The sequence below is a fragment of the Corvus brachyrhynchos genome, unplaced genomic scaffold (assembly GCF_000691975.1).
Source record: "Corvus brachyrhynchos isolate BGI_N302 unplaced genomic scaffold, ASM69197v1 scaffold194, whole genome shotgun sequence".
NCBI classification, from domain to species: Eukaryota; Metazoa; Chordata; class Aves; order Passeriformes; family Corvidae; genus Corvus; species Corvus brachyrhynchos.
Window position 1 is genome coordinate 2,016,319 of NW_008237890.1, and position 14,010 is coordinate 2,030,328.

At 37.5% G+C, this 14,010-nt stretch overlaps 1 protein-coding gene across 23 annotated transcripts in view; it reads right to left on the reverse strand.

The window, feature by feature from the left end:
* Positions 1-14,010, reverse strand: part of PTPRD (protein tyrosine phosphatase, receptor type D) — a 1,188,396-nt gene that overhangs the window by 99,764 nt on the left and 1,074,622 nt on the right. For 14 of the 23 annotated variants that reach the window (XM_017732863.1, XM_017732840.1, XM_017732843.1 and 11 more), the window contains 2 exons: positions 5,244-5,344; positions 4,081-4,334 (listed from right to left, as the gene is read on the reverse strand). In XM_017732863.1, coding sequence (XP_017588352.1) covers positions 4,081-4,334; positions 5,244-5,344 — 355 coding nt within the window. Of the gene's footprint in view, positions 1-4,080; positions 4,335-5,243; positions 5,345-11,137; positions 11,256-14,010 lie in introns of all 23 variants that reach the window. The other 9 variants (XM_017732861.1, XM_017732859.1, XM_017732855.1 and 6 more) reach the window with 2 other exon arrangements.

Below are 14,010 nucleotides of genomic sequence, written 5' to 3' on the forward strand. Positions count from 1 at the left end.
CGCTCTTCCCTTTTGGCAATCGAGAGCCATCAGCTTTAGCTACCTAAGTATTCTGTTCACAGTCAAGTAAGAGAGCTTGATACATGCTCTTTTTATAGCTAGGATTTGCAAATTACATCTATTGGTTTTCCTCAGAAACATTTTCCTGAAAATATGTTCTTCCTCCTCACCCTTGGAGACTAGTAAATTGTATTTTCTAGTATGGCAGAGATCTGGTACTTTCATTGTTTACTTCACAAAACCTGGATATGTGTCAGGCAGATCCTTAACTTCACATTAGTGTGAAGGAAGAAGCAGTAGAATCACAGCAGCAGGACATGCAGAATAGTATAATATACATCTTCTTGATCAATACACTTGTCAAAAAATCAAACACTCTCCATCTCAGGGGAGAGGGAAAGAAACTGGCTTTCTTTGTTTCTAGTAACAAGAGCTTATTAAGGTGGTTCTGGGTCCCCATTATGGAAAATAATTTTACTGTCTCATGGGCCATCTCCTCTTCCAGTTGGTCTTTTTTTTACAACCCGTTCAACCTTCTGCAAAACTACTAATTTTACTCATGCAATGCAGCTGAAAATCCTAAGTAATTAACAAAAAAGGAGTCTACAGAAAAGGAGCTGCCTTACAATTGACTAAAAACCATCTCAGTCTAAGCCAACTACGTAAACTTTTTTACCATACCAGTGCAAGCCATTGATCCATTTTAATCATCTCTTCTTACTGAAAGCTCTTTCCCATAGAAGAAATGTAACAAAACTTTAGATTTTCAGCTCCTGTAGAAATTACATGTATTCATTAATTCTTGTGTTAAGAAATTTGAGGAAGTTTTCTGTGGAAGTACTGAGCTCCAACAGGAGTGCTGGAAAGAAGTGTTGCCCACAGATTTTTAACTAGTGCTCACTAGCTGTATTCCAGTATTTTCAAAAAACATCTGTGGCATGCATTCATCTAGTGACAATATTATAAGCCATCTTTTAAAAAGATGCAAAACTGTAAGGCTAGTTGAACCCAGATTTTAAACCTGCATAAGTCTATTAAAAATATTTTGAATAGCAAATCCTAGCAAACACTGACTTATCCATGTATACAATAACAACCTACATATCTTTAACAGATGCCTAAGAATCAAGACAAAGAAGAAACGAGAACTTGCCCCCTATGCCTTTCAAACATCAAAGATACATACTCCTCCTTTTCTTTCCTTTTTCATCATCTTTTTATTTTTTAAGCTAGTGGAGTGTTCATACGTTTTTCTTTTCAATCAAGGAACAGCCAGCATGTAAATATAACTTTCACTCTCTTTCTCACTTTCTTCATGAAAGTCTCCCCCATAACTTTGAAAATCTACTAAGACTTCCAGCACACACAGAGTAATTTAAACTGAAAGAACAAATAGATCAATAGTAAGCAGAAAAATGAAAATGTTCACACCAATATGCGGCGCTGCAAATTGTGACAGACAACAAAGTTCTGTGATTTTTAGCTAACTGCAGAAAATGCAGCATGTCCTGAAAAACATGGTTTTTTTACAATTTATTTCATTACTTGCTTGTTTCTTTTTAGGTTGGGTTTTTTGGGGGGGGGGGCACTAGGAGGGTGGGTCACAAATGAAGGGTTTGTTTGGATATTGTTTTATCTACTGCGTGTTTGAAAAGCCAAAGTCTTCCACAAAACTCTGTTTTTACTTAAGACTTTACAAAGACATAAGAGATTCAGAGAAACATGAACTGTCCTCTACTGATAAAAATTGCTCTGGAATAGCCCAAAATACTAAAACAAAGAAAAATTAAGAATTTGCTCCCTTGAGATGAGCAAAAGAGATACATTTTCCTAATCACAAGGTGAACTCTGCACGAATTTCTATGCACGAATTTCTATCACCATCAAACATTGACAAATACTACCATTTTAATTACAAAGATTACAAAGCCTTTTATAACATTACTGTCAAACTCATTATCTATACTTCATAAGAGCAAACTGTTACCTGTTTCACGTTCTGTGTAATTAGTATTACTGAAAAATTCTCAGTACTTCATTTTAAGCTAGGAACAATCCTGAGCATATATAATGTACCAACAGAGAAACAGCATGTCTAAAAATGTCAACATAACTACTACATGAATTTGTTCTTCCCATAAGAAGACTAATGCATAATAAACTTACTTATTCTAGCAAGCATCAGGTCAGGTTTTTCTGTTCAGTATGTAGTTGCTTTGGTATGCCTGCTCCAAGGGTCAAAGCAATCTTTGTTGTTGTGTTCTACTTTCTCAAGCCTGATCAAATCTTCTTAGAAAATACATGTATGAGTAGGAGATACATTATTTACAAAATTGGCAGTTGGACCCTGTAGATTTAATGTACCTTTTCTGATGCAACTAAGCCTCTTTAACTTTTTTACACTATTAAAAAGAAGGGAATTGTCTTTTATTCCAGTGCTATCTTCTGCTACTGTTTCATCAGCTATCCTGCACGTTTTTCTCTCTGTGAATGCTCTGCCTCATAAATCTTTTTTGACTCATTCCATCTTCAGTCTTCCTTAGCTGCATTTGTTACTGACCGCATCTTACTCAATCTAATGATAATGACTACATTTTTCAGTTTTTCATCCTTTTAATGTTTCAAAGTCATTTATTTTTTGACCTTACCCGCCTCAAAGTCTTCCGTCAGTAATGAAAAAGGGGAGCAGCTTTCTACAAAGCTGCAAAAATCCACCAGGGAGAGGACCAGTTGAATCCCCAACAGCATTTAATGACTGGTTCATTTTCCTCCCCATTTCTTTTACATTACATATGGGAACTCTACAGACCAACAAGAATCTCTATAAGCAGAGCAATAACACTTGATTGTATCATGCTTCGTGTTTTCCTGGCAAATCTTTATTGTCTAGCCTTTCTAATCCCTGCTGACCTGTGCTCTCAGGTCTTTAGTCCTATTTCTGTTGTTTAAATTTTCACACCACCTGTTCCCTCCCAAAATCTATGTAACCTCTAGAAAACTTCCAATGTTTTCAGCAAAATCACTTGTTTTCTTTCTGAGACCAGTGGAGAGGACCTGGTATTTTTATCCCAATAAAAACCATCAGAATTAATTAACCTGAATTAATTTAAGTACAGTAACAATTCTTTAAAACTCTGAGTACTTCAAGGAGCTACAGCAGGGTAGTTATGCATTGATGGCTTATCCATTCTTTTTGAGATGATATATTGTTCAAAATATAACTGGTTTTCTGAATCCGTCATTTTGCAGTCCGTGATGAAACACGAAAACACTCAGAGAAAAATCTGCAAATTGAAGGACAATCAGTCTCCATACAAGTCTTACATACCTGGTACATGACAAACTTAGAAGTTCTTGTTGGAGCTGACATACCGTCATCTATTCCTACTACCTCACCACTTCAGGGAAGACCAAAGGTTAAAACAAATTAAGGGCATCATTCAAATACATCTTGAACACTGACATGCTTGGGACATTAACTGCCTCACCAGGAAGCCTCTTCCAGTTTGAAAACGCTCACAGTAAAGAAATGTTTCTTAATTCATCTGAACCTCCCCTGATGCAGCTCCGAGGCATTGCCTCATGTAAATGGATCTCAGGAAGAGGAGATCAGCTGCTCCACTTCCCCTCCTCAGGAAGCTGTAGAGAGCAAGGAGGTCAGCCCTCAGCCTTCTTTTCTCCAAGCTAAACAAGCCCAAAGCCCTTAGCAGCTCCTCACAGAACATTCCTTTCTATCCTTCTGTTAACTTTGTTGCCCTTTGTTGAGTGCACTCAAGGACCTTTACAAGAGAATTTGACATTTATTCTTGCTAAATTTAATGCCACTCATGATTGCCCAGTGTTCCAATCTATCTATCTATAGATTAGAGGCCCCTCTGTAACACCTCTTGTCCCTTGAGAGAGTCAACAGCACCTCCTGGTTTACTATAATAAATATTACACCGATATTAGTTCAAATACTACCGCAGAGCACTGAGGTCTCTGTACTGTTATAAAGAACAAAGCCATGGTCCACCAGCAAGAGTTAAAATAATCATCTCTCTGGAGATAAAAACAATGGTATGCCATTCATTCACTTACTTTATATTCTCATTTGAGGGTACTTCTGGAAGTTCCACAGTTATCATGCCATCTAAGTTGGTCTTTCCAATGAAGACTGGCTTTGTGCGAAGTACATCTGGTGCAGTCTTTGCCGTTACTCTGTGCTGAAGACCTCCAGCACTATTCCCTCTGTTTGTCAGGACAAATGAGTATGACGTGTCTGGCTTCAAGTTTGTGATCAGCTTTTGAGTAGCACGTCCATCAACCTCCATTTTCCCGTCATCATAAAGGATCTAAGTTAACGCACAAAGGTAGTTTTGGTTACTAGGAGAAGGCAAATGATGCTGTCACACTGAATTCAGGAATCAACCTAGCTGTAAATTTAAAAAGAATGTTCCTGGGCATTTTAGGGTGTAAAACAAAAAAAGTACTCAATTCACTACTGTAAGTAAACTTCTCACTTTCAGGGGAAAAAACCACACAGACCACTACATTAATCTAAAGCAATGTAAACACTCCTGAAATTCAATTTCACTTTTCCAAAATAAGTAGCTTTTATTGAACCCAGAATTTATAACAAGGCACTCTTGTTAAAGTATCTTGACTTTTTCATTCACACTCCTTATTTAGAAAGGTTTTTGTACCATTTAGTTCCTAAAATACTGTTCTTCACTTGCCACTGCCTGAGATGACACAAGTGATTAAGAATGAAGCAGAAGAAATTCCAAGCAGAGTGCATGTTACATTGAGTCTGTACCTGGATAATTCTATAGTTAGTGGAGTAAAAGAGTTGTAAATCAAAAATGTGTTGTTGCACACTGAGGAGACAAAACCCAAAATGGTACTCAATTCCAGTCAGTATGGAAAGGACTAGGAAAAAAGAAGAAAATTTTTATTTTCTTTCCCTGTTTTCTTTAAAGTGCTGTAGAAGTGAATGAAAAATTAGCAAGGCATTCTTATAATATTAACCAGCATATTAACCAGTATGAGCCTGACTACTTGGAAACGCTGCCACATTACTGGACAACTCATATTCCCAGATGACTGAATTTAACAGTTTGGTTCAACACTGCTGATAAATATGCAATCTTAGAAACAATGATACTCCCAAAAAATCTACATGTTCAGTAAGCTACTTAATCAGGTGAGTGACATTACCTAGTTTCTGTTATTTTCTCTTGTAAAAATAGAGAGTAACTTACTTTGAAAGGCAAAGCTGAATTGTAGTTTTCTGGAATTTCCCAGGACAGCAAAACAGAAGTCTTCATTACTGCTTTAACATGAAAATTTTTTGCAAACACTGCTGGAAAAAAAGAAACAATGTATATAAACAACATCTTGGAGCTCAGATCTTGTCATATTTCCACTGCTACTTGGGAGTATTAGTTTTCCATGTCAAAAATCAACAAGGATTCAATTCTCCTACCTGTTTGTTCATATTTAAAGATCACATTTAAACTCATTCTCACTCTTATCTAGTGACAACCCACTACGCACATTTTCCTTACCTGAAAATATTGTGCAGAAGTTAGCCAGAACTTGCTTGGCAAGGGACAACTGAATTCTAAGGCATCCAAAACATATTAAGATTTACATACTTTACCTTTTGTGTTTGATGAACCTATTTTTATGAATGGGCCGGTCAGTTTTATTTACACCTTCAAAAACACTGATATCCAAAGACTGATACTCCTTTAAAGGTCAACGCCACAAGCAGACAAATCCTACCTTGATCCACGGGTAGTGTCCTGAACTGGACACTTGGACTATATGGACCAGGCCCTTTGCTTGTGTGGGCACGTACTTTTACATCATATGTGGTATCTGGTTTTATTTGGTGATAATGCCATTTCTCTCTGCCAAGAGTGGCATCTGCCAAGTTAATTGAACTGATGTAGAAGTAGAGCTTTCCGAGTGGAGATTTTGGGGAAATCCACTGGGTACCTCTTCAGGAACAGAAATCTCTTTAACCATCTCCTCCCCAAAGCCCACTTTATTTCTAGCTGAGAGCCTGAAGACATAAGAAGCTCCTTTGTGAATGTCTGTGGCCGTGAAGTGATCTTCCTTCTCTGAGAACTCCATGGTCGTTAATGTATCCATGTCTTTGCGACCAAACTTCAGGCGATAACCCTGCAGCGGGCCAAAAGTTTCCACAGGAGGATGCCACTGAATTAGAGCCGTGTTCATCTGTGTGTGGCTAATCACAAGCCGAGGTTTGCCTGGAACTGTAGCACAATGTTATTTGAAGAGGATAGATATAAACACAATTGCACGTACAATTCTCGAGGCTAGTTTTAGCAGGAATAGGGATATATTTTCTCTTCCCTAACTCAGTTCCACATACGACTATCCTAATGAAGAAATAGTGTCTGCCTCCTGCACTATTAGGTCATACAGTATAAGGAACTGCAGCAATAGAGACATTTACTGCTTTTTTGTCTTCTTCCCTTACCATTATTTCTAAATACAGAGCACAATCAGAGGCACAGGATCTAGGAACACAAATCAAGAAGTAAAACTTCCAACAAACGTCTTATGAATGGTTCTGTCTCACAAATCCTTGTTTGCAAAAAAAACCCAACCAACCAACCAAACAAAAAAAACTTCATTTATTTAATCTAAGGCACATTTCCTGTAAATTGGAAAATAATTTATGAAGAAATTACAAGTTTCTAGATAGGTTTAACATAACTCTTATCATTAATAGTTAAAATGTGGTAGAAGTCAGAACAACCTTGCCCTCAAAAATCATTACTACATATGACAGGAACCTGTTATGCTAGTTTCCATACACAAATCACCTCCACCTCCACTGTTTTAGCATGGAGAGGTTTGGAATTTAATGTTTTTACATGGCTTATCACATATGATTTATTTTCCAGCATGGTTTTCGTGCACATGAACTTGATTTCTTTTGAAGAAGGCTAAATTGGTAGCTCTTCTTAACCTACACACTGCATACAGTCACAATCTTCATTGGGACCCATTGGTCCAAACTGGTGATTTGTCTTTTAGAGAAGTACAGACTGCAAATGTGATATGGACATTGAGGAGGATTGAATCAGTCCAGAGAGGACTGAATTAGTCCTAATCAAGCCAGAAATACCATTATACAATTTATACAGTGTACATTTCTGGAATCCCAATATGAATTCTCATTTACTGTTTCTATTTGATTGGTTGATTAATTTTAATTTATTCATGTCCATTTGTATACATTTCATTTATATTTTCATTAATATTTCTATTTCAAAGAAGTCTGTTTCTATTACAAAGATTTATTTGATAATGAAACATATCCATACTATTTAGAAATTTGGCGTTCATTTTGTACCAATGCCTGACAATTGAGAGGTCAAGAGAGTAGAACAGCTTCAGGAGTAGTACTGTGATGACAACATAGTCTTCAACAAAGACTAATTAGTTTCATCTGCATTCGAAGCCTTCCTGTGCGAACGTAACTGCTGCACTGTGAGCTCTGGTTCCTGTATTTAAACACTTCAATAGATTTTATTACTTATCTTCAGTTCTCAGGCACCCAGCAAATCAGATTGTTATTGTCAGAAGGTCTAACTCCATTCCATAAAGAATTAGGAGTAAGGAGGGAAGAATGGCATGCCTTGAAGAAAATTCTCCATTTAGTAAGCTCTTTCCTCATTACATCTGTCATAAGTCAAGACATTGCTTCTAATTTCATAACAATTATAGGTAAGCTTTATATAAATTTTCCAAATATCTTTGATTTTAAATGTTGAGTTCACCTTGCAGCATTATTGTGGAATCTTGTGAGTGCTTTCCCACACTTTCTGCTATGTAAAGAAGATCTCTCTGATTAGTTCTGACTTTTCCTCATTGATAACTACAAGTCTTGATGGAACAATGAGAAGGCTGTGAAGGCCTTTTGCAGGCCATATTTTTCTCTGCATTCTAGCTATTACTTGTACCAGTGTAGCAGGGGAAAGAATAGTTCACCTAAAAAGAATGGTAAGTCCTTCAGCTTTCTAGAGGAGAAATTACCAGGAAGTATCACTAAATTATTTTTGTGATGAATTGCCTTTTTTTTTTTGTTCTTGTGGTGGACTTCACAATTAGAACTACATTTTAACCTTTGCGGTAACTACAGAGGAAGGAAGAAACTAGTACTTGCTCTTGATCAGAACCAGGGAACTAATAAGGCTTACTTATCCAATAAAATTCCCTGTGACTAAAATAGTAAATAAAAATGGTCACTTTTTTAAAATACCATCGAGCCTATCTGATGTTGCAAAGCAGATACATTTCTTTTTATTTCCAGACAGCTTTAAGCTAACATTTACTTTTAGTTTGATTACTTATGAATATTACAATCTTTTAGGACAAATGACAGGATTCTGTGCAATCATATATAGAGTTGTGTCACCAAATAGCTCTGTCTAAAATTTCTGATAATAACCTAAATTTTCCATGAACCTAAAAGAAGTGAAATTGTCAATAAAATAAAATTAAAAAAAATATATATTCTCTGATTTAGTGAATTCCTCTTCCACTACTACATGGCAAGACATCTCACATACCCATTTGCAACAGACATTGCTGTTGCAATGGCTTTCCACTACCAGTAGAAGCTCACGCAAGCTGCCTTTGCCCAATTACCTAAAATAATTTTTTTCTGTTAGCTGCTATAAAATACACCATCGCCTTAAACTTTCTTCTTTTAGCTGAAATCTGTATTTCAAGAGTGCTGTCCAGTATGAGAAGAATGACAATAATGGACAAGCTATTGTCCTATGAGATTCTTCAACTGCTGTGACACAGAAATTAAAGGTCTGATTAAAATTTTCATAAAAATTGTATGATATTACTGACTAGTAAGTCTTCATTTTTATCAAGGTCTTGTTAATCATACAATTTGTAACTTCTGGCCAAGTAATTTAGTAAGTACTTTGATTTAGAAATGTTCAGTAACAGTTTTTCTTTCACTTGATTTCAATAGTGAGGAAAGGAAACTGAATATAAGAAAAAACCACACTCTTGAATGAAAATATCAACAGCATTCAGTGACTTTACTAATAACTGAGTTACCATCCTGTAGGCTTACTTATGTTTGGTGAATCTTTCCTGCCTAAAAATGTAAATTATGCTTTTGTGTCACTAACTGGACAGCTGAATAGTTACTTATTGTCTGAATACCTTACAGATAGCTTCTCTGGTAAATGTTCAGACATCCATTCTCCTTTCATATCTCTTATGGATACAATCTCAGTCATTCAAAATTTAACAGTTAGATTAGAAAGTCAGATCCTTCATTTGCTTTATTGTAGTATTTGAATACCACCTTTTCAGGAAAAAAAATCAAACAGAAACTAAAAGTGAATAGGAGATTACATTACAGACCTACTACCCTTTGGTGTTAAGGTTGCTCCTTCCCTTGTGTGATGTATTCTCATAGAAAGACAGCGAGCAGGAAGCTCTTTGAACTATATTCAATGTCTCTTTTTTCAAAAATCTGCATATGAATTTTTCTTACAAAAAACCTCCGAACACAGCAAGCTGTAACACGAAGTGAAGAGATTTCATACAAACTCAAATGTATGAAGGAGCAAAATGGTAACTAGCTGTTAATCCCAGGAACAAACGTTACTTGTTCACAGGATTAAGCAAACAGCAAGAACAGTAGAATATGTGTTACATTTACAGACATGCCTCTGATTCTCTACTGCTCTTCAGTCAAGTTTATATGGGACATAGGATTTGTTCTATCTTTTTTAAGTAGAAACATCAGAGATCTTGGAAGAATGACACACAAACAGTCAATAAGGACTAAATGCAGAGAAACTTTAAATTTTGCAAGCACATTTGAATAACCTATGTTTATGTCTAGGAACTAATAAAATTATAATTTATATAATTGTGTTTACTTAAACTGGGAATTGAAATTTAAAAAAGAGTAATGGATCAAATGCTTTTTTTTCTTAAATCAAGTTCCATGCATGCCAGAAATACATATAACCTTTTTTCTCAGAGCATGAGAATTCAGGAAAGATAAGAATTTTGAGGATAAGTTTTCAGCAATAGCCAAGAGTAATGACTGGAATGTATTCTAAGATCTGAAATGAAACATTGTGCATCTAGCCACCAAGACTCAGATCTAACAAGAAAAGGATACAGATGGTTTTGATATTAATACAAGATGTGTTCTGCATTCAGTGATTGTTTTAGAAATTGAGTCAGTCACTATAAATACAAATAAGTATGCCTTTTGGACTTCATCTATTAGCATAAACCATACATTGTCATTAAGAAAGCTTGTAATGATCATACATGTGATTATAATGGAATATCCTTAATGGCTGCGCTACAAGCCCCTGAAAACGAACACAATACCTATAGACTGTGAACACCTGTAGGTAAGCATCACACTAAAGCTGTGGTGGCATCATTTGGTTAAGCTGTGGCACAGTGACGCATTAAAAAAGAAAAAATTGTTCCTCATCTAAAAGCAGTTTGGTTCATCCCATCTATGCTAACTGCTGTATTGGTTATGCAGTCAAGATATCCACCATTTAGTACCACCTGTGGTCAAACACAGACTGAACTCAGTGGCAGGGTGTATTCTGCCCCAGTTTGTGCCTTAAATTACCCTTAAACCAATACGGGCTTCAGGGTTTCATAGGATGGACTTTCATTCTGTTTTCTAATTCTGTCCTTTAATAATCACATTCTTCTGAGAAAAATTGTGAATGTCACGAAGATGGGTTCTTTCAATGTTTTTACTGACAGGCAGCAGTGTTGCTACTTTCATGAAGATCATGAAAGCCATTTACAAGTTTTTCAAATATCCTTCTCAGCTCTGAATTTCTATTTTTCCTTCTCCAAGAAGACACCAATCATAGTGGAAGAGCTACTAAAAACTATAAAGTGTCCTCATCTGGAACTGAGAAAGGGACAAAGGGAGTCACTGGCTCTATTTTTATCTAAATAAATGAAGGTCCAAATACTGAAACAGAAAATCCTATGTTCTAGAAACACTCTTCACACAACAGGAGACTTCCAAATAGTAGGAACAAAACAGTAGCAGAAAAAGTCATTAAGAGCTTAATTTGTATGTAAGTATTACCTGCACCAGTAGTAGATACAAGTTTGGGTTTGCTGCGTGCTCCATCACCTTTCGTTGTATAGGCTGTCACAGTGAAAGAGTATGTGGTTTCAGGCTGAAGCCCAGAAACTATCATTTCCTAAGATGAAATAAAATAAAATAAGAACAATTAATTTAAAATAGATTCTTTGCCAGGAGAACACAGACTCCTTTAGAAACCCCCTTTCTATTACACTTTTGAGCTACTGGCAGTGACAGCAAGCATTTGAGTGCACTAACAGACTGTACTGTGCGAAATACTTGATAATGCAAAACATTTCACTCACTTAAGCTATAAAAGACAGCACACACCTAAATAGTATGCCTCAGGTAGTTTAAAGCAAAAGACCAAAGGCTTAGTGGTGTGAATAAAGTCTTCTGAAATGCCTTGCCTGAGGAATACTACTGACATTGTGAAACACATGTAGATACGAGAAACTCAGTTTACCATTATATGATATTCAGTCGTTGACAGAATATCACTGATATAGTTCTAAAATGCCTAGTAAGAAAAATGTTGCATTTATATGCACACTTTGTAAATAATGGTGGTTTAGCTGGGCAAGGAAGCCTTGTTACTTTCATAACACTTACACTGCAACCTGTGTCACTGAGTGGACTGTGCTTCTAAATATCTTAAAGGACTTCAGAAAAAACTCACTCTTCAGGTCTAGAAGAACTATGTAAAACACCACCTCTTGTCAGAGGATACATCTGATGGCCCTCAAATGACAGCAGCTAAAGAACAAGTAGCTCTTGAGCCAGTGCAAAGTAACACCAATACTATCAAACTGTAAGTATCAAAGCAAGGGGATATCTTTTTATATGTGTGCACACACACATGCATAGGCACACAGAAGATGGTGAATGGTGTAAAAGAAATTTACTAAACTTAATGTCCTACTACAGGGACAGCAAGAAGAGTAAGTCTTGACACTCATAATATAAATAAATCTCATATGCAAATATAAAGGGACAGTATTTGGAGGTAACTGACAGGCCCAGAGTCCCCAGCTTCCAGCCTGTAACCACTGGACTACTCCTTTGCATTTTCACATGCCTGAATGAATTTACACCAAATTTCAATGCTGCCAGAGGGATGGTGTATTTATACATCTAGAATAAATAGCAAATGTGCAATCACACATCCCTCAGAGACAACAGCCATGAAAAGTTAATATAAAAATTGTGGGCCAGACTATTCACAGTATATGGATTTTTCAAGATAGTGGATATGAGCTTAGTAAGGATGGGATTGGAATTCAGCACTGTATTTATAGTCAGTTATTAGCAATATAGAAATAATAAGATAATGATCAGAATGAGTGGGTGAAACAGCTCAAATAAAAAAAAAAATGCAAACAACAAAATGAAACAACACATAACAATCTACTACCAAATGATCCCCTTCTTAGATGCTATCTCAGAATTGAATTGAAATGTAAGGCCAAAATCAGTAAGAAAATGTCCGGGGTAATGTTATGAAGCCGCTTTATTCCTTGACCGTCCTCTCAATGCCCAAGGACGCTGTGCCTTTACAATGGACCCAGGGCCGGGGCCACAGGCCCGAGTGGGGGCAGTTTAACGGGGGCCCAGCAGCTCAAGGGCTCTGGGGCTCAGCGGGGCTCGGGAGGGAGTGCGCTGGGAACGCTGTGCTGCTCTTTGGGTTTCTTTTGTGTTCCAGCTACCTGAGAAAAGGTTCTGTTGGTTTTTTTCTTTTCTTTTTCCCTTCCCTTTCCCTTGCCTCACTGCCTCGCCTCCCTCCTCACTGGTCCGGGGAGCCCGTGGGGTGGCCCCAGCTGGTCCGAGCCCACGTGTCTGTTCCCTCTCCAGGAATTTGTTGTATTTTGAGGGGTTTTTTTAACCTGTTCTGCCCTGTTTTGTTTGTGTGTTAATGAACAGTTTTGTTTCTTTTTCCCACTTTGACTCCTTGTGACCCATTTGCCTCATTGATGGAGGAAAAGGGGAGGCCCTTTTCCCTTTGGAGGAGACGCTTACTCCGGAGTGTTTCCTGCTGTAAGTTTGATTTAATAATTTTTCTGTGGAACCTAACCATAAGTACGTGTCCACAGCTATGGGCAGGCAGCTCCCTGGCTTACACCTTTTATAAGTCAGGAATAAGAAACAGGACTGCCATTTTAATATGCCTGGTGCTAGTGATTTCTCGAAGTCAGATGGAATTAATGGAAACCATTGAGAATGTGTATGTCGTTTTTCCATTCTGACCTTGGTAGTTTCCTTTCGGAATGTATTAGCAATTACACCCAGTTCGTTAGGGAAAAGCAGGGAATGATAATTCCCAGCCCTTCATCTCCTTCTTCCCCTTCAGATCTGGCACGTCACCTTTTGAAAGTGTCCGGTTTCCCCTGGATGTTAAAGATACCATTTTCTTATGTTATCTAGCAGGGTTCCTCTATGTAGTCTCCAGCTTGTCTAAAATAAGGGCTGAGATTTCCAGAGGGGTTGCCCAGACACCTGCCCCAGTTGTGGAAAATCCTAAGTGGTGTGGGGTATGGGAGGACATAGGCCAGACACTGAAGCAGTTTTCTGACCCAGTAGCCTGGAATTTTCCCCCTGAATAATTCAGAATCCAGCTGAGGTGGGGAAGTATCTGAAGGAAAGCTGCAATACCAACGCTGATGAAAAGGAAAAGCTCATTGCCATGTGCTGGGTCCTGGCTAACGCTTACCGCACGCTGTTAGATACTGTAGGGCAGAAGATACAGCCAGAGGGGCAGGAGAATAAGCCAGCATACACCCCAATCACTCCAGGTGCAGCTAAAGCAGATGGGGAGCCTAAACCAATAACAATTGCCCCTGTCCAGAGAAAGAAACACAAAGCCAAATCCATTTGCC